The sequence below is a fragment of the Fopius arisanus genome, unplaced genomic scaffold (assembly GCF_000806365.1).
Source record: "Fopius arisanus strain USDA-PBARC FA_bdor unplaced genomic scaffold, ASM80636v1 scaffold00103, whole genome shotgun sequence".
NCBI classification, from domain to species: Eukaryota; Metazoa; Arthropoda; class Insecta; order Hymenoptera; family Braconidae; genus Fopius; species Fopius arisanus.
The window spans coordinates 342,862-367,802 of record NW_011887842.1 but is presented as its reverse complement, the minus strand read 5'-3'; the positions used below and the strand labels follow the sequence as shown (position 1 = coordinate 367,802).

At 37.3% G+C, this 24,941-nt stretch overlaps 1 protein-coding gene across 2 annotated transcripts in view; it reads left to right on the top strand.

Annotated features, from left to right (window-relative positions):
• The window catches only part of blo (bloated), a 42,748-nt gene that overhangs the window by 8,733 nt on the left and 9,074 nt on the right, over positions 1-24,941 (top strand). For both annotated transcript variants that reach the window (XM_011312541.1, XM_011312540.1), the window contains exon 3: positions 519-3,484. In XM_011312541.1, the coding sequence (XP_011310843.1) occupies positions 519-3,484 (2,966 nt within the window). The remainder of the gene's footprint in view (positions 1-518; positions 3,485-24,941) is intronic.

The following is a 24,941-nucleotide window of genomic DNA, read 5'->3' as shown; positions in this document are numbered from 1 at the left end:
GTCTGGGCCCGTTCCGCCCCGCCTAGCTACTATAAATCTGTCAATTCCTGGGATTCACTCGTCGACTAATTATTCTTGGCTTTCATTAGTAATTTTCCACCCTCTCAATTGATCAATCATGGAAAAGCCCTTCCGCAGCTATTTAATACGTCAGAAATATCCCATTGAGAACAGTCCGAGAGCGGATTTATCGATCGAGGTCAAAAACCGGCCGGTTACTATCCATTTCTTGTCTCGCGCGAAAGGTCACGCTTTCCCCACATTCCCTATCCCCTTCCGAGGCATTTCATTTGTGAATAAGTGCACGGTTATTGCGGTGGAAAAATAACGTCATTATAAATTCAACAAGACCTGCTATCAGTGCTAATTGCTGTAAGCTACCTGCTGCTACCGTTTTCCGTACGGAAAAAGAAAGGAAAATTATTTTCTAATCGAATCAACTGCATAAATTAATGCTCAAAAGGATCGATGAGATATCGATAATTGCGCAACGGCTAACAATGATAAATTGCTTTCAGGACGTGGAGCACCGAGGGTGACATCAGCCCTAGCTGGAGATGGTGAAGGCAGGTTGATGCCGACACCCGTCCACAAAGAGAGCATCGGCACCAGAAGCAAAGAGGACCTCGCCCATGAGGCTGCTCTTGTTCTTCAACAAGCTGAGAGTCTGAACTGTGTAGCACGTGACAATAGACGACAGCCAAGTAAATTCAATACATTACCAGCAAGACGTGGTACCAAGAAGCGCATCGATTCATCCCCCAACGATAATCGTGCAAGTGAGATTACCGGTGAATCACCAACAACAAAGCGCAAGAAGAAGTTGGACAGGAGTGTGAGCGATGCTAGTGCGCAGAAGCACAAGAGCCCACTGGCTAAGTTGTTTACACCCAAGTTGGAGCGCAAGCACAATGGAACTGTTAAGAGAAGTGTGAGTGACGCTGGTACGTCTGATCGTGAGAAGATAAGACGTAAGCGAAGTGGAAGTGATAACGAGACTGGTGATACATCATCACCAACTCCATCGACCAGAATCAAGAAGCAGTTGTCACCGATAATTGAAGCGTCACCTCAGGTTGACAAGCCTTTTGATTTTACTGGTCAACTCAAGCCACGCGAGCATATTGTCCACATTCAAACTGAAGTCGAGAGGGACGAGGTTGACGAGGCTCGGGATATGCCTCACAGTAGCAGATACGATAGTCGTGATACAGGATCAACAATACGCAAAATGATACACAGACTGTCTAATGATCGCTCACCTCCACCACGTTTGACCAGCACCATGGTTGCACCTGGACCGGGCTTTGGCCATAATAATAATCGACCCTTTTCATACACAAGACCCAACGATGATGTGACCCAGCCCTCGGGAAGCATTACCATTTCCGATAAGAAGAGACCACAGAGAAGTCACTCGGACAGTGATGAGGGACTTGGGTTGGATCGGAAGGACTCGTCCAGGGAAAACAGCCCGGCGGAAAAGGATTACCGAGGGGTACCCTATAATCCTTTCTACGAGACACGTAGGAATGGCGAGATCAACGGGTTTGACAGTCGTTATGACAAGCCTGACAGGTACACTTCCAAGATATTCGTTCAGGAGGATACCAATCGAAACCTTGGAGGTATCACGAGTAAGACCAGCGAATTGAGTGCTCGGAGGGACCTTTTGGAATCCAGGATGAAATCCAGGCTGTTGAACGAGGATCCCTTCTCGGGGAAGGGCAATGGTATCTTCAGGAAAACCGAGCACGAGATCATAGACAAGCCGATTGTCCCTTCTCCGGTCACTCCAGATCGAGTCTCATCACCGAAACGGTATTCGGAGACGTACATCTCGGAGACGAGGACCAACAGTAATGGGGAGAAATACATCTTCGAGAAAGAGTTGAGGGAGGACAATGGTAAGGTCTTTGGATTTGAGAAGAAGATCACCAACAAGATCCCACCGAATTACGCGGAGCCATCGCCAGTCCGGGGAAACGGTTACAAGGTCGAAACAAGGACAGACAAGCATGGAGACAAGTACATAATCGAGACGAAGTTGCACGACGACTATAACGAGGGGGAGTTCAAACCCTTCATGAGTGACAAGAGTCGAACGAGCCCGGAGGAGCGGTTTGAGACCCTCGGCAACAAGGTATCCTACGTCAAAGCACCGGTTACCGTTAATAGATTTATCGAGAATCGGGAGTTCTCCAAGAGTGAGGATTTCCTGGACCGCGAACCACGTAATGTCTCCAGGCGGCGCGACCTGTACGTTCCCAAGATGCGAAAGAACTTGGAGACGATTCGGGGTATCAGCAAATCCAGTCAACGGCTGGATGAGGTCGTTGAGAAGAGCCTACCGAGATCCGGATACATGACGAGATCCCACGAGAACCTACGCCTGGACAGTGACTATGTGAATACTCGGGACTTTCGTCGAGCGAATGGCCGGCAAGCTTATCGCAACGACATCCGAGATGGTAGACTCAATGATGATTATGATACTGACATATCCCAGATGACTAACAGCCACTTGGAGACAAATGGCTACTACGATAAGGAGAATCGTAGAACTAGCCAGATAAGAAAGAGATACAATGGAAGTTATGATGGCTCACCACCGTCTCGTGTGCGGAATGACTCGGAGCGCGGTTACAACTCCAGCAGATACGATTCGGACGCAACCGGTGGGAGGGAATCAGTGCATCGTCGAGAGGTTCGTTATCGGACGGAGGAGACGTCGAGAAGCGTTAGAAAGGAGCACCGAAAGATCCCAGAGGAGCGATCTGTGCCGCTTCGAGGATCGAGGAATCGGCTAGATTACTTGGATGATTCCGAATCAGCGAGGGAGAGTCCAAGGGGTGGAAAAACGAGGCTCCATCAGAGTAGGTTGGAGACCTTTGACGAGAGCCCGGAGATGACGCCCCGTGTATTTCACGAGAGCAAGGTCAGGAGGGAGAGACACGAGTCGAGGCACAGAGAAACGGGGCTGACCGATCCCGACAGGAAGGATCGGCTTGCTGATTCTGGGATTGAGAACGATTACCGCAGGGACTCCCAGGAAGCCGATCGACGAGAGCCCCTTGAGTCTGAGGATGAGGGCTTTGTCACTCTTCAGTTCATCAAACACGAGCGCAAACACACCGATCGAAATATGAACCTGACGCCGTTGGAGAAGCGCAGGTACGACAAGTACACCAGTAAAGTCACATCCAAGCCTCCGTCCGGGCTCAACGACAAGAAGTTTGAGAAGAAGGTAACCAAGAAAAGTGGGACCATGAGCAAAGTCAGACAGTTGTTCGGGAAGAAGGAGAAGAAGGATAAAGAAGAGAAGAACAAGATGAAGAGACGTCCTGGGGATGCAGATGGCAGCAGCAGTGGTGGCACTGGTGCTCTCACTGATGATGAGGTCACTCAGAGGTACAAGGAGTATCGGGGGGACAGGCTCAGGAGTGCTAAAAGTGCCAGGGATCTTGACTACGATATTGAACAGGTAAGTGAATAATGCTTCAACTTTTCTGGAGGAAATATCGAGTTCATGGGGATAGTTTTATCACTTTCTTATGCTTTCGGAAATTGCTTAGCGTAATTATTCGGGTCAAGATACTCACTCTTGACGAGATTCTCATTTGAATACCACTTTTCGGTAGCTTGTCCTTTACCGTGTCCCACTGAAGTGCCTTCTGTGGTATAATTTTGCCGATTACGTCATTCCGGTAACTGTAAACACAGCGCCCCTCTCTTGGGTTGAGCTATCGTCATTCTGGTTTTGTCTCTGTGGTTTTGTCTGGGCGAGGCACTGGTTAAACTTGGATTTAAACGCCTCGGGGTGTATTCTGCACACCTCCGTGAGAGCTGTGGCGCCCACGCTGAGAGCTTCTCCCGTGCGAATTTGCCTAAAGGGGATAAGTTGACGGGAGATTGAGAGGAAAGTCGGTCTAGCTTCCTAGATGATCTCACCACTCTTTTCTATTTGTGTTTTATTGGTTTTTTTTTTTATTCTCGATCACCAACTTCGTACGGGTGAATTATCAGCGCTCTGTGGTCTAGGGGGATAATCAAGTGTCAGGCACTGCTGGGTAGAGGCAAATTGGGGGGATAAACAATCTGGGAAAATTTACCGGAGTATTTTGTACGGTCATTTCGGTTTGATGCAGTGGGAAACGCGAGGGCACTTATGAAAAAATTCAATGCGAAAAATCTAGCGTTTTTTTTTTTTAAATGTTGTTGAATTTATGAAGAATTCACCTTAAAATTCCACTCGTTTTTACAACCATAGAGCTAAAGTGTTACCGATCTTTCAGAATTTTGAGAGTCTAATTGAATTTGAAAATCAGGTTTTCTATTGGTTTTTAAATAAGAGGATTCCTGAAGTTTCAGTAAAAATAGAAAACACGCTGATTACACTTTCTGTGATTCAGCGTTGTAAATCAAATAACAAAATTTTTCAACAGTGCGATTTTATTGGAGACTGGAGATGTCATAATCCAATGGTATTCCGTGAAAATGATCAGGGGGTGAATCGGAACTAGAATAGTCCAGTCTCACATAAATTTCCATTGCCGAATGGGAAGCAGGTTTTTGATTTATCCTAAGATAAAAGGTATGCGCTTTTAAAACCGTCCACACCTAACTCAACAATAATCCGGTACCCATTACATTATGACCTACACACATACACAAAACTTACAACAAAATCCCAATCCTTTCGTTCTGAAAGTTCACACCAATGGCATTTGTGTGCCAGTTTCATTCAGGAGGATAAATAGGAGTTCTACAATAATTTAATAGTCGACCTCGATGCTTGGGCGTGTTTGCACTCGGCAAACATTGAAAAATTAGCGGAATAGATATGCAAAAAAGAATAAAAATAATAAAAAAACAACTCGACTCCCAATGCAACTAACTCAGCGATACAAGTGTAATTCTACTTCACCGTTGAAAGGATAATAAAAGCAAGAAAAATAAGTTGCGAAAGTTGTTCTTGAGTTACGAATTAAGTGAATTACGACATCTCGACGCGCACCTGATACTTTATTTTTATCTCTCGTCAATTTTGGCAGTTTAGGGGAAAACCCGTTTTTCTGGAACACACTGCGGTGAGCAAGTTCTCTCCATATATGATTACCCGACGAGTTTTGCAATTGAATTCTTCAAGAATGAAATTTTCACTGTCGCCTTTCATGGAAGACGCACCGGTCCATTCGTCTATGGTAATCCGTGTTGATGACGACATCTGTAACATGACGAATATCGCGAGGGGGAATCTGAGCTGAGGGGGGTAAATGGGAATTACGGGAGAGAACGAGGACAACTGGGGTTGACTTTCGAAATGGGTCCACAATTAACACCATCTTCTTGCGTCCTACCATATAACGAGTCTGCCCACCATTTATGCCCCACATCCATAAATAATCATTAAAATCCTTCAGTGTGATATTACACATATTTAATACATTAATCCAACGCATTTCGATTTCTTCATACTCACTTAAAGATTTTTTATTTTTCATTTTTTATTTTTCATTTTTCATTTTTTATTTTTTATTTTTCATTTTTTATTTTTCATTTTTCATTTCTCATGGTTGCACACCACTCGAAAAATTATCAAATTTTTTCGCTGTTGAAAATTCATTTTTGGGATATGATTGGTGGAGATTTAAAATACTAGTTCAATTGATGTGTTAAAATGAGGAAATGAGGAAAAATTTAGGCTGAAAATGATGATAGGTTATTCCTTGGGGTTTAGTTTGATGCACCGATGATGGAGTCGGGGGGAAAATTTGTTGATCATCATTAAGATACATCTCGAGTAATGTATATGGACTGTAGGTGGTTGTTCAATGTATCATGGGTTGTAACACATGGTAACGCATACGGTGATGGGAACAAGAGAACTGGAGAAACGTGAAGGTGGATTTGAGTGGTGAAGTTGCGTAATATCACATTCCATATATCGGTTGCTTGGATAACAAGTTTTTCTGTGGGATAAGGACCCAAATAATTGCAACATTTCGACAGTGGGTGTCCAGGTGTCACGAGAACTTGTGGGAGAACAAATTAGCGAGTGAATGAATCCGTCGAAAATTAAATAAATTAAAAATTCTATTCTATTTCGGTTTTTATCTTCACGATGCGCATGCCTAATTACTGCATGCTTATTAATTACTATTTAATGAAGCATCAGTACTTTGGGATTTTCGGTTTGATTGATATTGAGAATCTAGTAGAGTTATGTCTTATTTTTGTGAAAATACCAGATTTTTTAGGAAAATAAATTGTGATAAATTCCATGTAAATTTAGGGTTGTGCAGAGTTTTACGTTTTTTCACTTGAAATTCCAGTAGTAATTTTCTGAGGGGGCAGTCCGTACAAAAACTACGGGACGAGTCGGGTAAAAATATGCCGATAGAGGAAAATTTCTGAGAGCGACTTTGAAAATTTGCGATACTCAGCGTATGAGTTCACTATTGGAAAATTACAGTCTAAATTTCAAGTAGAAAAACTCGCATTTTTTAAGTGATGACAAAAAAAATGGGAAATTTCTGTAGAATTCTTTATTCACAAATTAATTTTTAATGTATTCTCATGATTTTCAATTTTAAGTTCCAATTCCCACTGAAAAATCAAGCAGTCATTTTTCTTGACTTCAAACATCAATTTATTGAAAATTTAATTGCATTTGACCTTGAATTTTCAAAATGGCCACGAAAATTTAAGCTTTAATCAAAAAATTAATTATGATTTACCACAAAAACCTGATTTTTTCAATTAGATTCAGATTCATATAATTAAAAATTCCGATGACTTTATGATTTCGCGAAATTTCGCGACATGGGAAGTTCATCTCCCGATTACGTGAGTTGTCGCGTAATTTTTCCAGAAGTTTTCGGGGTGTGGGAATGTTAGAGAAGAGGATCGATTACGGGATACCATGAATCATCGTAAATGAAGCTATTGTTGATACATACAAACTTGGTGGGGTTGCGAAATGACCACCTGCAGAGGCTTCAAATGGATTTACACAAAGGAAATACCGTGTGCTCGAGAGAGTGATCACGACGAAAGAACACCGGATTTTAAGATTATGCCTCGAGGATACTCGAATGTTTGCGAGATTTTAGAAATGTTTCAAGAATCCCTCCACAGCTGGCAATACACCATATCTAACTCGGAATTTAAAGTACATTAGCCTATCAGTTGCGATATCTTATCTAAATAAAATATCTCAAAATATTATTATTCTTCTAAAGACTCCTGAATGATAAATAAATAAATAATAGAACTTGTTTGTGGAACGGTGAGGGGATTTAGTGCTAAGTATTAATTTCTTGAATAAGTATGATCAAAACATTCATCAAATCACTGGCCATAACTACATCCGCAGCTAGATGATTTCGAAATGATTATCTGCAGGTGTTGGATCTGAACAAAGGAAACCAGTGGAGTCTAATAGTTATTAAGAAATTGGGGAACCTGTTCTGAAAGCGAAATAGAAATTTCGGGTTCGCTCGGATCAGGTCCTTCAGACACTCAGAGTCAATACTCCGAGTTAAAGTAATTGTATAAATTTGAATTACGTCAATAATTAAGCCAAGAGGAAAAATCGAAATTAATCAAGTCCTCTCAGCTATTCCGAAGAGACAGGACTTGGATCATTAATCACTGCATTCAAGGACTTGATTGACTCTGAAGAAGTTGACTCTGACTTGATTCAAGTCAACATATCAGCCCACGAAGTTTGGAAAAATAAAATCACTTTATGATACACAGGATGTCGAAAATCGGGAGCGAAATAGAAAGTGGGATCGGTATCATTAAATGACTTGGATCAACTGAGATAAAGTATTCGTTGAACATTCTAGGACTTGAGTCCAGCTTGGTCTTTACCTTGATTGCCAATGATTCAATCCAATGAGTTTGTCCCCAAGATAAAACGATTTTATGGGCGACAAGTCCGAAAATCGTCTGGGAAATGAAAAGTGCAGTAATGGTTATGGTAAAATTGACTTGAATGAAATATTCCTTCGAAATTCCTCAAGACTTTCATACGTCCTTAATCCCTGTGCTTCCGGCGAAATTTCGACGAGCGTAACACTGAACAGCGGTAAAACTCTCAACGTTGGAATGGCTGGAACGAAATGGAAAGTGCAATAGTCGGTACCCAAGTCAGTGAAGCATATGAAGACTTGTGTCTGGAAGTTGTGTATGTGATGGGTGCGTGCAAGTGCTATCGCCAACGGGTTTGGTGGTGGATTGGGTACACGTATGGGAGAGGGGGAATCAGACCCACTTGGAAAAGTGGGCCCGTTGTTTGTGGCGCCTCGGGCAACAACACAGGTGTCCTCTGCATTTTGCCCTTCTCTCATCATCAACCATTAACGATCGTGTGAATTGACGGGAGGGGAAGGGATCTTGTTTACCTCCGAGATGGCCCGGGAAAAAAAAATGTAATGGGAATATTTTTTCCAAATTTTCAAAAAATTTCTGGAAGACTTTTACAGATTTTTTTTATGAAAATTATTTTATTTTTGGGAAAGGTTTTGAAATATTTTTCAAAAATTTAAATTGGAAAATTCCTTTTATAATTTAGATGGCGTATTTTTTGAAAATATTGAAAAATTTTAAAAGTAAAAAAATAACCGTCTAATTGAAAAAAAAATTATATTCACAAAAATTTCTAGAAAATTATAAAAAAATTTCAAAACATTTCCCAAAAATACGATTGTTGACCGATCTTTGTTTTTATTTCAAAAAAAAAATTTCTGAAAAGTTTTCTAGAAATTTTTTGAAAATTTGGAAAAAATATTCCGATTACAATTTTTTTTTACCCGGGGGACTCTTGGGTATTTTTAATACCCAGCACATTGTAATTTACACATTGCGCTTTAAATCACGTATGACAGTTCTGCCACTTCTTCAACCCATCATTCTAATTACTAATTGCCCAGCAATTACTCAGACACGAGCCCGGGAAAACTCATTGTGGTGGGATAATTCGTGCTTGACATGTTGACGAGTCAGGATTAAATTTATAATTTCCCCCTGAGGTTTCATTACCGTTGTCTGAATGAATTAATACTACCCTTATCTCCGTGATATGACCCGAGAGGAAAGAAAGAAAAAAATTGCGTAAACCTAAATAAAAATCACGTAACGATTCCTGAATTCTTTATTCATCATAATTTTTAAAGAGTCAACGAGAATAATCAATAGTGGAAAATGCATAAAAACAAATAATTGGCAAAAGATTTTTAATGGATAAATAAATAATGGATGAATTAATGCAGAATGGTGAAATAAATGGTCGATAAAGTAAAACGGAATCGCTTGACTTTCAATACCTTCACCTGTGGGATAACCGAACTCAAGCCAATACCTACATTCCCGGGGCAATAACGTGATACTGTTTGTGATAGGCGTGTATGACCGGTGTATTGCCTAGAGGGTGCCAATACCAGCATTACATATCCCACGTTAAAAGCATTTAAGATTACCGGCTGTTTTAAATAGCAGTAGTTGATGTTTTGTATCAATTCTTATTTATTCATCAATTTTACCCAATATTTTTTATCGAGTCACATGTTACTTTCAGAAGTCATTCTCATCAAGCGGTTTATTCAAATCCACTCGAATGAAGGTGAGAGAAGTGATAGGTGATAATTAATGCACTTGTAAATCGTGAATATATTTCTGCCCTCGTCGTGCACTCACTCCGAGTTGTTTTCATTTTGCAATTAAAATTCTTTAAATATTTCCTATCGTTGAATCCACGATTCGTCTATTGATTTTAACTCCATCATTATTTATTCGCGGTTGATTGAAATAAGATTAACGCTTTTCAATTAAATACTCGAGTGATTTTTTTTTTTTCACTTGTATAGTTTATTTATTTGACTTTTCTGCAGTTTCATCTTGTTGTATGAGAATTCCAACACTTTTTTATCATCCGATCGATCAATTATTAATGATTCTTCACAGTACAGTCATTGCGTTGGGGAGGTAATTACCGGAGAAATTAATTACCAGTGGATTTTTGCTAATGGCGGCATTAATTATTGGTTTGGAAATTTTTTGGAATTTTTTGGATTATTGGAAAATTTTTAGGGAAATTTTTATTTTTATTGGAATTTTTATTTATTTATTATATCACTGCAGACTTGGAATTGGTTTTTACCTTGGGAAGAGGGACGGAATATTGAAATATTATGCAAAACAGGGGACTCACACGGAATTCTAATCTCGACTAGGCAAATCTGGAGGCAAATGACCACATTTACTCGTTGACTCACGGGTCATCCCGAGATTTACAGATAAATAACAATGCCAGGGGATATGACGAAGGCTCAAGTTTAAATAAAAACCTCAAGGATTGAAGAATATTTCTAACGAAATGGTGAACAAACGTTCCCAACGACTTTTTACTCTGTCATATAATCTCTTAATTATTTGTTTCCCTGAAATAAGTTTGTTTCCCTTAAAATCATTTCTCCGAAATTCACGTGAGTTTATTTTACTAATTAGAGTGTTGTTTTTACTGGAATTGCTGGAGTTTTTTACTTGGAATTGCTGGAGGAAAAGTTTATGAATAAATCTGATAATTTATTCATTAAAAAAAATTCTGATATGAATAAAAATGATCCGAAGGTCACCATTTTTTCAGTTTTTTATTCATTGTTGGGGAAAGTATAACTCTTTGAAAATCAGCTGTGAAAAATAATTAAACATATTATTTTATATACAATTTTTAATTATATGAGTTTGACTTAAATTTCCATTGAAATCTGTCTCTGAATTTTTCATTTATCTCAAAAAGTCAAGGACGCTCATCAAATACAATTGAATTTTCAATAAATTAAAAATCTGTCGAAATTATTGAAATGATTAAATAATTTAAGAGTTTGCTGATTTCCTCAATGAAAAATTCTCGAATAATTTCAAATAACTTTCTTGTTGCTAAACCCGTCAAGTCTTTTTCATTAGAAATTTCTTCCACAAATATATTTACTTCCCACCATATAATAGAATAGACATAAATACTCCCATAAGTAGAGAATTTCCTTTTAAGTGTTGTTGAATTTCAGTGAAATTGCACCATGAGAAAAATTTGACACGGATAATTAAGGGAAAAGTTTGAATAGTACGTATGTTATTATAAAAATAGGTGAATTGTTAAACTGGGAGTTTGAGGTTTAATTTAATAGGAGTGGAGTTGGAAAGACGAAAAACCTCCACCCAGAAATTGTCCCGAGAATTCACGGCACAATACCTTTTACGATATTATATGTGTCTCGGTATCTCGTTTGTTGCTCTTACTTTCACGTAGTCGCCGTGACCGAGATAAAGATGGTGGTGGCAAGTCACTGGTAAACATTTTGCACCGGCTCTTGGATGCGCCATATATGGACTACCGTAAGACCTCACAATGCACCAAAGAGGAAATCCTATGACAAGCGATTTCAAATGTTGTAATGATCTCCCCCATGGACAGATGAAGTCGTGAATTAACATGAGAATCGTTTAATTAACAGAATATTTAATCAGTTAACACCGGAATTAATGAGCAGTCGAGCTTGGGAACACGAGAATTTTGAGATAACGAGGGGAGACTCAGTAAAACGTACCGAGAGCTCTTTCATATGGTCTTATACAATTTTTCAACACCTACATCATTGAAAATACAATAAATTAATTATTATGGTGAATTAATTCCCCTCAATTATTCGAAATTTATAAAACTCTGAGAAATTTGGATGATTCTTTTTCAAACTCGCACTTCCGGCTGTCAAACTTTATGATTTCGGCATTTAATGATCTCATTATGGAACAGAGTGTAAGTGTGAATATATATTTGCTTCGTTTTACTGATGACGTTTTTAATTAAAATGTTTGCTGGTGTGCGGGGTTGAAATGATGCCTTAATGATGCCGAAGAGCTTGATAAATTGAATGTACTCTTCCCCATGAACTTGCCATAAAACTCACCAACTTTGTACTTGCCTCATGTGAGTTAATACACTCGTGTTGAATATAAGGTAGCAAAAGTGAATTTGCACAGGCACCACTGTACGTATAAAACACCAACATTACCATTGTAGTAAATCAATCGGGCGTGTTTAGCGAAATACCCGAAGGCGATGCAACCTTGGCATGGTATTATATACCTTTTATACATACGCGGGCGTTTAATTAAACTGTATATGCCGTCGACCTTATAAATTTGCTCAGCACGCCCATTTTGTTTCACTTTGTGCGACGCCTTTTCAGCATAACCCAGATGCAATTATATCCATCGCAAACAATCACATTCAATAAAGCTACTTGCCATGGGGAATTTACTATCAATTTCTATTTACTATCAATCCGTGTAAAAAAAATTGTAATCTAAATATTTTTTCTCAATTTTCAAAAAATTTTCGGAAAACTTTTCACAATTTTTTTTTAAGATTTATTAAAAAGAATGAAATTATTTAAAAAAAAATTCTAAACATTTCCAAAAATACGATTGTCTTGTTCTCAATTTTTTTGGTTTAAAAAAAAATTTTCTGAAAAGTTTTCCAGAAATTTTTTGGAAATTTGGAAAAAATATTCCGATTACAATTTTTTATTACCCGGGAAGGAGGAGAATAGGTCTTTCCAGAGAATATTTTTCGAAATAACGGGAAACTCTTTCTCTCTCTAAATTCTCACTTAACTTTACAAAAATACTGAATTTTTTTTAGCAATTGAATTCTCGCCCGCGGGATTTGCGTTAAAAAATAATAATTCAGGATGGAACATTTAGAAATTCTATTGTGAAATGGAAGCCATAACTCGGAATTTTCCATCTGAATACGCATAGCTCATAAATCCCGTGATTTGAATAAACTCCCTCTCCTCCATTCCTATTACGTGATAAATTCCAGTTTTAAAATCGAGAGTGTTAAAAAAAATTCAACAACGGTCTCGATTCGGGCCGCTGAACCTGTCTGACTCTCACTCCCCACAACCACTGCACTAATATCGCAACTTCTCTTCAAATACGCCAAGATAAAACCCAAGTTCCAGTCTCAATTCCACTTGTATCATTATATCCGCGTAATATCACACGATACCACACCTCGGTTTCGATAATACCACCGCCAACCAAACCATGACAATATTCCTATCAATTAATTCTCAGGGAATTAATGAATTTCATTAAATACTTCATTCTCGCTCAACAAAAAGTTTCTAATAAAATTAACACAAGATGCCCCCCACAAGATTTAGTAACTGCCCTGACAATTACGAAAATTTTATCGAATATCTATCCTAAAAAAAGCTACTGAAAATCGATAAATATCGATATCTTGAAAATCCGTCATACTAATTCCTCATTAGTCTCCAGTCATCCTAGGAGGCTAATTTAAATTTTAAACTCATTAAATTATGCAATTTTCAATCATGATTTTCATCGTTATAGCACATATCAAATATTAATTAATTTATTCATTTATTTCGTGGATATTAGCGTGATGATACATTATTATGCTGAATGTATTTTTGAATTTATTTTTCTTGAAAGTTTAATGAAATTCGGAATTTTTATCGTCATTCGGTATTTCCAGAACCGTTTTAATTTAAAATCACATTTTATAAATTTTATTCGACAATTTCACCTGTTTTTCACGTTAAAAATATGTGAAAAATAAATATATTGGAAATCTTTTTTTTTTCTGAGAAACTAATTTTTTTAATAAAATTCCATCGGTGATTCAATAGCAGAACAAAACTCATCAGATAATCCAACATCATTATCTCGATTTCAGAATGATGATCGAAGAAAAAAAAAATCGACTGATCGATAATCGCACATCTTGAAACGATACAATATATCTCTATAGTTTCCCTTTTTATGTATTTAAAAAATGAAACATTATTTTAGATATATTTGTAAATTTAAGTAGCTCCCTGCAAGACCGATGGTAATAATCGACAAGTGTAACAGTTTTTCGAGAATAAATACTCTAGCCGCTAATTCATCTCGAACTGTTCCCGGTTGATTCCTCAGTGCAACTTTTATTATCGGCTATACAATTTCATCGGCACTTAAAACGTCAGGGTGCACTTAAAACTCCACCTTTTCATCGTCCCCTCGGTAAAGAGAGGAATAAAAGAAGACGAAGAAGGGTAAGATGGAATTTTATACTGAACAGCTAATCTCGTTTGACTTCCCCCCCCTCTGACACACATGTAGACGGTTTGATACATGTTCGATGGTATTGGTTTTATACCAGTTGAGAGATATCGAAGGAGCACCCGGTGCCCACAGATAAGGGACTGCGTGTACACATCGAGAGGGTGAAGAGGGATTTAAAAGAAAATTTTCTATCCTACCTCTCTTAAGGATACTAGGCACAGTACAAAATCGCCAACCGTCCATCTAAATGCTTTTTATCCGTCTCTCTCTGGTACTTGGGATCACTCCCTCCTCCCCTTTATCATCTGTCTCACTCTTGTTGGCACACCTATAATAAACAATCTCGATACCGATGGAGAGTATCTCTTCTCCATTTTGCTTGTAACTCTCTTCATCGTTCTTTTGCTCTTCATTCCATCCGCCGGTTTTTTTTTTTTTCTTTTTACTTTTCCCCGTTTATTTTCATCCGGTGCGGCACTCCCATACCTTTTGGAAAAAAAAAAACAATTACTCAGGATTTGTCAAAAAAATTATTCGTCCAGTCGAAGGAATTATCGGAAAAATGAAGAGGCAAGTTTTAGTTTTATGTTTCAGTTTATCTTTCATTTTTTACGGAGTTATTGAATATCTTTGTTGAGCCGAACAAATTGGTGGGATTCATTAATTTTTCATGGAAATATTTAATTTTCATGCTTCTCGTGAAAATTCTACATCGAATGGAATTAAATTTTCCACATTTCCCAAATTTTTCGTTGGCACGTGGTCCTAAAAATTGGAGATTACACATAAAAAAAATGAATTGATTCATCAATGAAAAATTCCATATAAATAAATAAATATTAAATATATAATATTTATTAATAGATAATTAATAAATATTTTGTGGAATTTTATTGGACGCGGAGAATTAGAGAACATATTGAAAGAATTAAAACAAAAAAAAGAATACGAATGCTTGGCAATGATTTCAACTTGATCAGTGGAAAGGCCACGTGGGATGACAAAAGACAAGGTACCTATTGCCTTATAGGGATAACCATCCAAGGATTTAATACTCGATGCAAGTGGGACACCATGTTGCCATATTGGGATGCTTGATACCAGCATTAAAACCAAGGGCAGAACACCAGTGGTCCAGGGGTCACGGGTTTACATTATGGGAATCGTGATGACCTTACCCTATTTTCCCATTCAAGAGGTTGTTGAGGTTGTCGTTGTTTTTTCCATGAATTCCAATTGCCAGTGGACAATCGATTGTTTTTCAGTGGACATCAATTCCCCATTCGCGTCAATGCACTTGCCTCCTTTCCACCAATTCTCCCGGATTAATTAGGGGCATTAACGAATTATTAAATTATTCCAGAAATATCCAGAATTCACTACATCTGGAAATCCAATCAATCTCTATTATATTTTCGCAGGGAAAAAATATTTTGATCAAGTATACGTTATACTTGGTGTTAGGATGTCTGATCTAAGATGAATGTCCATGAAGAATTAATTTTTCCGGGGTCCTAATGAAAATTATAAATAAACTAGGAGTTCCTCGATAAAAAAAAATTGTAATCGAAATATTTTTTCCAAATTTTCAAAAAAATTCATTGGATGAATATTCTTCTACAATTTGCCCTCCGATTTATTCCCCTATTTTTTTAACCAAAACTCAGGATTTAATCCATTGGTTCTTTGGCACTTGTACCTGAAATGAATGACCTCGTGAAGTAAAAAATGTCGGTGCATTCGAGCGAAACTATTCACGGCCTCGAATGTTGTTTGATTCCCCCTCAACCTCCCACCATCCCCCTACCACCCCTTATCCACCCAATGGGCTGTCTTTATCTCTCTCTCTCTTTCTCTCATGGGCAGATGCTTGACACGCCTGACTGTGTCCGAGCGATTCACGTTCGCGAGATTATGCAACCCCCTCTCACTGATATCATCTCCCCCTCCTTGTTTAATACCGAAGGCATATGGTTTATACTTGCGCTGAGCATCAGTCGGCTTGCCCTTTGCATCCACCATTTTATTATTTACTGATGACAAAACTTTGTTAGTCATCGGATTAAATTAAAATCCAAGAGGAAAAAAAATTTATTACTCGATTGTCAACAACTTGAAGACGAACAAAAAATGATAATGGTGATAAAAATTATTCGTTTAATTGAATTTTATTTTTATATCGGATCTATCTGCGTCGTCCCCGAAGAAAGTCATCCGTGACGACCTTGGGGAATAAGTATGAGTCAAGTTGGACGCGATCTTGTTGGGAATCAAGTGATTTCGTGTGGAATCGAGAGCATGAGTCAAGTCTGACTTGAAGAGGCAAGGCATGATTCACATCGATTTTTTTTAATCGATTTAAATTCATTCAATCGGATTTTTCAACTTCATTCAAGTCTTCGAGTGTAAGGAGGTCCTAAATCAAGTTTAGATACAATATTGGATTGAACTGTTAAACCGATTTATTTGTCTGAGTCATACCGATTTTTTAAGGTCTTCAGGTCGATACAGATCAATTTTTCAAATTGATTATTCGAGATTTGAATTTAATCAGACAGTCAATTATGATTTGTACAGATGAAAACTGATTCGAATTGAATCGATGTGTATCAAATTTGATTTTATTCAAATCGATTCCTCGACTTGATTCAGGAAGAGTCAATGGCGACGAACTTATCGACTTTTTTAAATGAACTTCTTAATTCCTATCAAGTTCGAACTGAACTCGAATGAAATAATCTGTCAATTATTCTCCAATCATCAATTACTTACAAGTAATTAATCCTATAATTCCGTACTAAACATTTTAATGCCTAAACGTAGGTTTATGGAATAAAGTCTCAAGTAACAGGGCGTTGTTGAATTTCTGGGGGACAAAAAATGGAGTAACCCTTTTTATGGATGAGTAAAACATCAACAATCGATGTACTGACACCCCTGATGATGATAAAACTCGGGTAACAAAGTGGTTATAGCAGTTAGCTCGTTCTATCAGCATTTATGTGTCGTCCCATTACTCAAGTGCTCTTGGTTACACTTTGCGCATTTTCTTAATGATACCAACACTTTTCCCATGATCCTGGAGGTTTACACCGCACATAAACGGTCATACGCCGCATCAAAGGGCCGGGGGTGGACCCCCCTCGAGATGTTGTAAATTATCACAGTAATAACGCCATGCAAGCGGATTGGATTTCTCACACAATTTTCTCTTCTCCATCTTTTTTTTTTCAATTTTTTAACCATTTTTTTTGGAGTTCTTTTTTCTGCTTCATCATCTTCTCATCATGATTACCTTTTGGCTTCTCTGAGGAGTTGTGCGTCGGGTTTTATTGGTGGAACGAGCATTTTGGGTTGAGGGGTTCAAACGTTTGACTGAAGACAGCATCCCAGTGCCATTGAACATAACGACGAAATCTCTTAAATTCTTCAGAAAATCATTTCAGAAATTCAGAGACTGATCTCTCGGTTTCTTAGCAGAGAAATCCTATTTTTATTTCGGATTTATTACTTTGAATTGACTTCGTATGCTCACTCGGTCTTTAAATAGTAATTATACATTAATAAATTGATATTACTAAGTAATCTACTTGGTTAAATTAAATAAACTTTCAGTATATAAGTGCCAATCATAAATTGAAAAACTAATGACTATTAATTGAAATAGGAAGCTAATAATTTCAGTCATTAAAATATACTCGAGACAACCGAATGCGTACAACTTATGCGTAAATTCCCATCGGAAATTCTTCCTTCGAACAAATTTAATTGGCAGAAATAATTGTTTTTCTCCGTACCTGAACGACAGAATATGGAAAAATATAAACTGAATCAGGAAATGAAAGGGGAAAAATCATGATTGAGGAATAATTATATTTTTTTTTAATGACAAAATCGTAAATTCACAGTAAAAAGCGAGAAAATTTTTCCGGTAAAATCGTGGGGCTCACGATTCGTTCTCTCGAAAGAAATTTAAGAAATCGAATTTATGTTGTGAAACGGCATAATCGGCGCACTCTAATGTCTAATAAAGTGTCCCGTCGCTAATTGCCTCGTTAGCTCGTTTCGATAATTTGTGGAAAATTTGTATAATCCCAGGCATGATCCACAATTTAGAGAGCAACCTGCTCCTTCAGGAAAGTAGAATTCCGTTTGAAATCATCAGATCGACTGATCCTTTCGTGCACTCAGTCGTGAGAAATGTACGGAGCCAATTTCTCATGATGAAATCCATGAATTAGCATATCCAGACACTTGCTGATTCCCAAACCTCGCAATTACCTCAGCTTCTAGAGACATTCACCAGGAGGAATCAGAGCCCTTCACTTTATCCCGAATTTATTCACCAAAATATCATTATCGCAACATCCATCAATTGCTGTCATTACTATTCATTCCCGGTTAAAAAAAAAATTGTAATCGAAATATTTTTTCCAAATTTTGAAAACTTTTGGTTGTCAAAAATTTGTTTCGGAAATTTTTTTTTATAATTTTCTAGAAATTTTTGCGAATATTATTTTTTCTTTTAGTTATACTATTGTCTTCTCACTTTTTTGTTTTTTGAATATTTTTAAAAAATACGCCATCTAAATTATAAAAAAAATTGTCCTATTCAAATTTTTGAAAATTTTTTCAAAACTCTTTCCAAAAATGAAATTGTTTTATTTTCCGATTTTTTGGTTCATAAAAAAAATTCTGAAAAGTTTTCCCGAAATTTTTTGAAAATTTGGAAAAAATATTATTTATTACGCCCACCCTCCCCTTTCTACCGGAAACGACGGTTTTTTTTTCGCCAAAAAAAAATGAAAGATAAAAGTTGAATTTTAGCAGAAAGGGTGTAAAACGTGTGATTTATTTAGTCGGTGTGATTTTCCAAGAGTATTGTATATGGTTAACAATCTCCTGAATCAATTCAACACGAGTACCGAAGCTGTCCTCCTGTACATCGCGTATCGACTGTGAAATTCTCAAAGGACACAAGTCGCAACAGTAGTTTGCACATACGTCTGAGAAATCAGTATATACGACCTTCCACCGGACAACTTTGCTGTTCCAACCAAGGACGTTTTGCGGCTTGCCCCCATGTGGCTTCTTATATACACCAACATGTTTAATTCTCATGTATATACGCATTGGTGACGGTATACCGTATAAAACGTCATTGAAAAACGACAAACCGATCGCCGGATGATAAAATCCAATTACGCTTTACCCAAGCGAACGTGTGTGCGCACTTGGCAGAAAGGAAAGGGGTAAAACTATTGCCAATGAGGTGCGAAAGGGAAGAACCTAACAACGGACTAACAACACAGCCCAACCTATCCAACAAGTCAGGGGTATGAAGCAATTATGCGTTTCCGAGGGGATTGTCAACAGGGCCGTAACTCCTCGTTCTCTCCACTCCGCTAACAACACACACCTGTCTTCAACTATTTTTCTTCTTTTACCTATCTCCCTTCACCCTTTTTTTCATCACTCAGCCATCACATTGACAAAAAATATATTTTCCCAGTAATATCCTAGGAGAAATATTTAAATTTATGACACCTAGGCATCGACGCACGCCTACCACTCCTAATTTATGGTCTATTGACAGAAAGAAGTTTGCCATTTTTTTTTAGAGGAATAATTGAAGAAAATTATTTTAATAAAATTACGTATTATATCTGAAAAATTGAGTGTGTCGGGGTAACAATATTTCCACTTCCTGAAGGCATTTTTTTCTTCCTAGACCATCTTGAGAGATTCTCGGAAAATGTCAATGTCTTTTCAAAATCTTGAAATGCTAAATCTTCAAAATCTTCAAATGATTCAAATAATTTCCCATCGCTTTCCACAATTTCCCATGATTTCCATCTGAGGTCATCACCGATTTCAGTGAATTATCCCGCGCCTTTTCAAAAACGAAAGCATAAAAGCTAGAACACAAAAAAACCATTTTGTACATGCAAAAATCCCCAAAAAATCGTACAATAAAATAAAAATATGGGGTCACCAACTAAATCAACTAAAACGGTGGAATTTGCAAAAAAAAATGGCTCCTTTGTTCCCCGATTTTTGCCTCAATTTCACGCTCCTAGTTCCATCATGCCCCCCCTACCACCCCTCTACACCCCCCCTCCCACCCTATCTCCTTTTATCTCGTTTATATCCCCAGTGCACATCGTTGTAATTGCGAAAGGTGCATCTCTCCCCCGCCCCAACCCGGAGATGAGTTATACTTGATGGGTTTTAGTAGTCGGCAAAACTCTCGCACGGTGGGCTGCTTTCCTCACTCTCTCGTCCTATAACTATTCTCTATTTCCCCTCCGCAAACCAGAACATCACCTCAAAGAAATAGAGAGAAACACCGGTAGAGTGTGAGAGACAGATGAGAAAAGAGAGAGAAGTAAATTCCACTTCTGACACCTGACTGCCTGAGGCCTTGCAAAAAAAAAAAAAAATAATAATAATAGAAAAAAAAAATGAAACATTATTGGAGATAACACCGGGGCAAAGTGTAGAGCTGAATAACGACCCAGGAACTCACGGTGTCTGATCTTTACGGTACGAATCTACTCTGCAGATTGTGTCGAGAAATTGTTCCTTTCAATTTATTTTTTTATTTATTTATTTATTTTTTTTTTCAATCCCCCATCGATTCGCCTTTTATCGCGTCCGACATATTGCCATATGGAGTACAGTAGCGGCACTGAGTCAAACAATTTTATTCATCTGGTTTATCTTTTTTTTTTTTTTTTCTAGTGGCTTGCTGGTGGCTTTCTTTTTTTTTTATTTATATTTGTTTATTTGAATGAAGATAAAGTGGAAGGGGATGGGCAAACACCGAGTGCATTGTCACTTCTCTGGGGACTCTCTTAAGCTAGAAGGCAATTATCGCTAATGCAGGGGTTTTGTTCGGCTTATAATTAACTTGGAAAGTGACAGCCGCCGACAAAGAAGTACATTGTCGATTATTCCGGGGGATGGGGAGGGACTTCTCAAGGGTTTGCCCTTTTCAGGGGTGCATTATTACGGAGGAGACTTGCTTTTTTAGATTGGGGAAATTCAAGTTTCAATTTCAACTAGACATTATTTCGTAAACTTTCCGATAAGTTTCCGTGGAATTTTCTATTATTTTTTTTTCACTGACAGTTTTTTTCAATTGCTGTGGATTCATTAACAATCGTCGATGGAAAATGGAATTGGATCAAATTATATTCAAGTTGGAAAATTTTTTTAAAAAGTTATAATAATGGATTTGAGTGGAATTTTTTTACTGATGAATTTATGAGTTCACCTGTATTTTCAATCTATCGAAAATTCGATTCGATTTCACTCGACTAGAAATAAACCTGAAGACTGAAACTCTCAATTTTTCATTTGCATTATTCCCTAAAAATAATAAAAAATCATAAAAATTCGTGGGAAAATTGTCAACTCGTGAATTTCCTTGGGTGATTGGAGAAATTTAAATTGTTGAATGAAGAATAATTGTTAAAAATGAATGAATGATGGGAGAAAATAATTTTTTTAGTCTAGAATTCAGAGCGAAAAATGAGAAAATCCGAGATTGAGAAAAAAAAATGGCGCAGAGCACAATAAATAGCGGTGTGCGTGCTCGGTGTATCGTGTTGCAAGTAATTGAACGGGGCTTCATTCCTCAAGTTCAATGCATTCGCTATTGAAGAATGGTAGGATCAATGAAAAATAGGGTAAAACGTGTATGGATGGAGAATGAGGGGACGTTTGATGCCCGTTGTCGGATTATCTGCTCGCCTCTGTCCCGTTCTTCTCACTCTTTGACATTATAATGGGTTTTGCATTGAAAGAATACCGAAGCAAAAAATTCACATCTGCTTTCAAAATTGCATCTAAAAATTGTCTAATCAATTAATTTTATTGTAATAATGAATTTTCGTAATGAGTCTGGAAATTCAGGGAGTGATCAGTGATTATTTACCATGAAAACCCAAATTTTTTAAATAATTCAAGTTAAATAATAAATTTAGGGAACGATTTGAATTTGAATTGAATTTAAACCCGTATATAAATTCAGGGGCTTTTTAAATTATTTAAATTATTAAATTATATCCGCGAAAATTTCTAGAAAATGATTTTAAAAAATTTACGAAACAAATTTTTGAAATTTTTTTCAAAAGATTTCCCAAAAATACAATTATTTTGTTTCAAAAAAAGAAAAATCTGAAAAGTTTTCCCAAAATTTTTTGAAAATTTGGAAAAAATATACCGATTACAATTTTTTTTATACCCAGGTTCGTTGAGTCCTTCACTAAAATTAATTAAAAAATAAATTCAGATAACATTCCGTGCATAGAATAGTTTATAATCAGATAACAATTAATTATTACACCAGACCCAAGTACACACCTGCACATATTTGCAGTGACCAATTGTGAGTGAAACTTCAATAAATTCGAAAGATGGCATAAACCGAAAAAAATTATCGAATAATCTATTGGCACATCTGTGTTGTTAGAATTCCCCTGACCCTGTCTCGGTTCGATTAACGCGTAAGTACGTTGCCGTATCTCGAATTAACCTCGAGCAAAAAGCTTAATGAGGAAGGTTAGACGACCATGAAGAAGAAGATGTACACTCACTCTCTAGGGCCGAGTCGAGTGCCCCATCAAGAGAAACGAAGAGAGAATGAAAAGAGGACACATCACTCAGAGCGAGATGAACGCTGTGAAAAAAAGAGCAATGAACAAGAGGATTTTCAAAGAATAAAAAAAAAAATCAAAGGAACGAAAAAAAAAAAGGAGAAATTGTGATAAAAATTGAGGGAGAGGAAGGAGCAAAGGGATAAAAGGGAGACGAAGAGGCAGGCAGAAATCAGGACGCTCGGCATAATTATATCCCAATGGTACTTGAGGAGGGATAGTACTCTTGTACTCTTGTGTTGCACCCTAGGACCCACGGGGGGACCATCAAGGACGTCCAGGGCCTATCCTTTCAATCCTCAACGATCATACGAACTCATACCAACGAGGAATAAAGAAAATGAGATGAGTTGAGGCCGATTATAACGCGTACTTTCAGTGCACAAGCCCTCGTCATTCTATCGTCATCAGGATGGAGGGAAGTGGAATGTTTTTTGCTATATTTCATTTGTTGGGGTTTTAATTTTTCTTTTTTTCCCCATCATGAGGAAAAATCGTTGCATGATGCAGGTTATACTTGGAATTTCAACTACAAAATAATTAGACTTTTTTAACAATGATGAAGTGAAAAAATATTTCTCCTGAATTTTTCATTGACGAATCCATTAACTCCTTGAATATTTTAGTAATTCTCAATTTTCCGATTCATGAGGATGAGTCGATGGTTTTTGTTGGGTTTTTATTTATTTATTTTTCCTTATCGGTTTATCTTGGGACACACTACAAAAAGAAAATTATCTATCCCCAGGAAAAAATAGAATTTACTTTGAATTTACTCAACTGTTAAAGACTTACTCTTTAAATTTCGTTTTAAATTTCGTTTTAAAATTCGATTCACCCCTGACCCCTGAAATAAAATAATAAAAATAATTGTTGAATCGTATAATATTACTGATTGTTGAGAGGTCTTATGGGAGGAATTGCATAACTTTATGAGTACCTTTAGAATTTGAAAAGGATCCTATAGGATAATTAATTGAAATGAGCTCGGATGGTGATTTGCGAGGAATGCCTCTGAAAGAGGGCAATGAAAGGCCATTCTGGCAACATTTATCACGAGGATATAACAACTTTCACAGAAAATAAGCAACCGGATGTTGTAGGTAACCCCTTGAGCTACCGTAGTACCGGCGTCTGGTCGGTTTAGTCCCTTTTACCACTGGCTCTCGTAGGGAGCGTCATTAATAACTCGAATGGGCGCAGTAGAGGTCCCGGGATAAGTGCGGTTTACTTTCTTATTGGAATATCTTCACCCAGCACCATCAGGGCCCCACAAGGCCCACTGGATTCACAAGCCGCACACAAGGGCCGATCCAGCCACAGTGGCTCAAACAACCGCGCTAAACGCGAAACAACGGGGGCCCCGTGAGAAATATCAACGCCATCGAGAATATCTACCGCGAGAACCCGCGGTTTTTCTACAATAAAACCACTAAAATTGTCTCATAGAAAAAAATTTTAAAATACCATGGGGAGAAATGCCACGAACAAGACGTCAAGATGAGAACCAACTTCATCTCAACGTGAAAGAGACATCAGCCATTGTGGCGAGTCTACATATCTTCACTTTTATGTTTATCGTTTTACTTTCGCGGGTAAAAAAAAATTTTAATCGAAATATTTTTTCGAAATTTTTAAAACATTTCTCGAAAACTTTTCGGAATATTTTTCTTTTGAAACAAAAAAAAATTGGAAGCAAAGTGATTTTGTTTTTGGGAAATGTTTTGAATATTTTTTTTTTTTAATTTGTTTCGGAAATTTTTTTTATAATTTTCTAGGAATTTTTGAGAATATAATTTTTTGTTTTAATTATACTGTTGTTTTCTTACTTTTTTTTATTTTTCAATATTCTTAAAAAATAGGTCGTCTTAATTATAAAGAAAATTTTTCCCTCATCAAAAAAAATTAAATGACTGGACCAAATCGAAAAATGATTCGATTTCGTGAAAATTCCCAGATTTTTTCCCTGAAATGCTGATTTTTGTGACAATGCGCTGTAACGTATTCATTCTCATAAGATTAAAGAACGTCGATAAAAAAAATGTAAATGCATGACGTCAAGGGAAAGAACAAGAGAGGGATGAGTAAAAAAAAGGGAAAGGATGAGAGAGGGATGAGTAAAAAAAA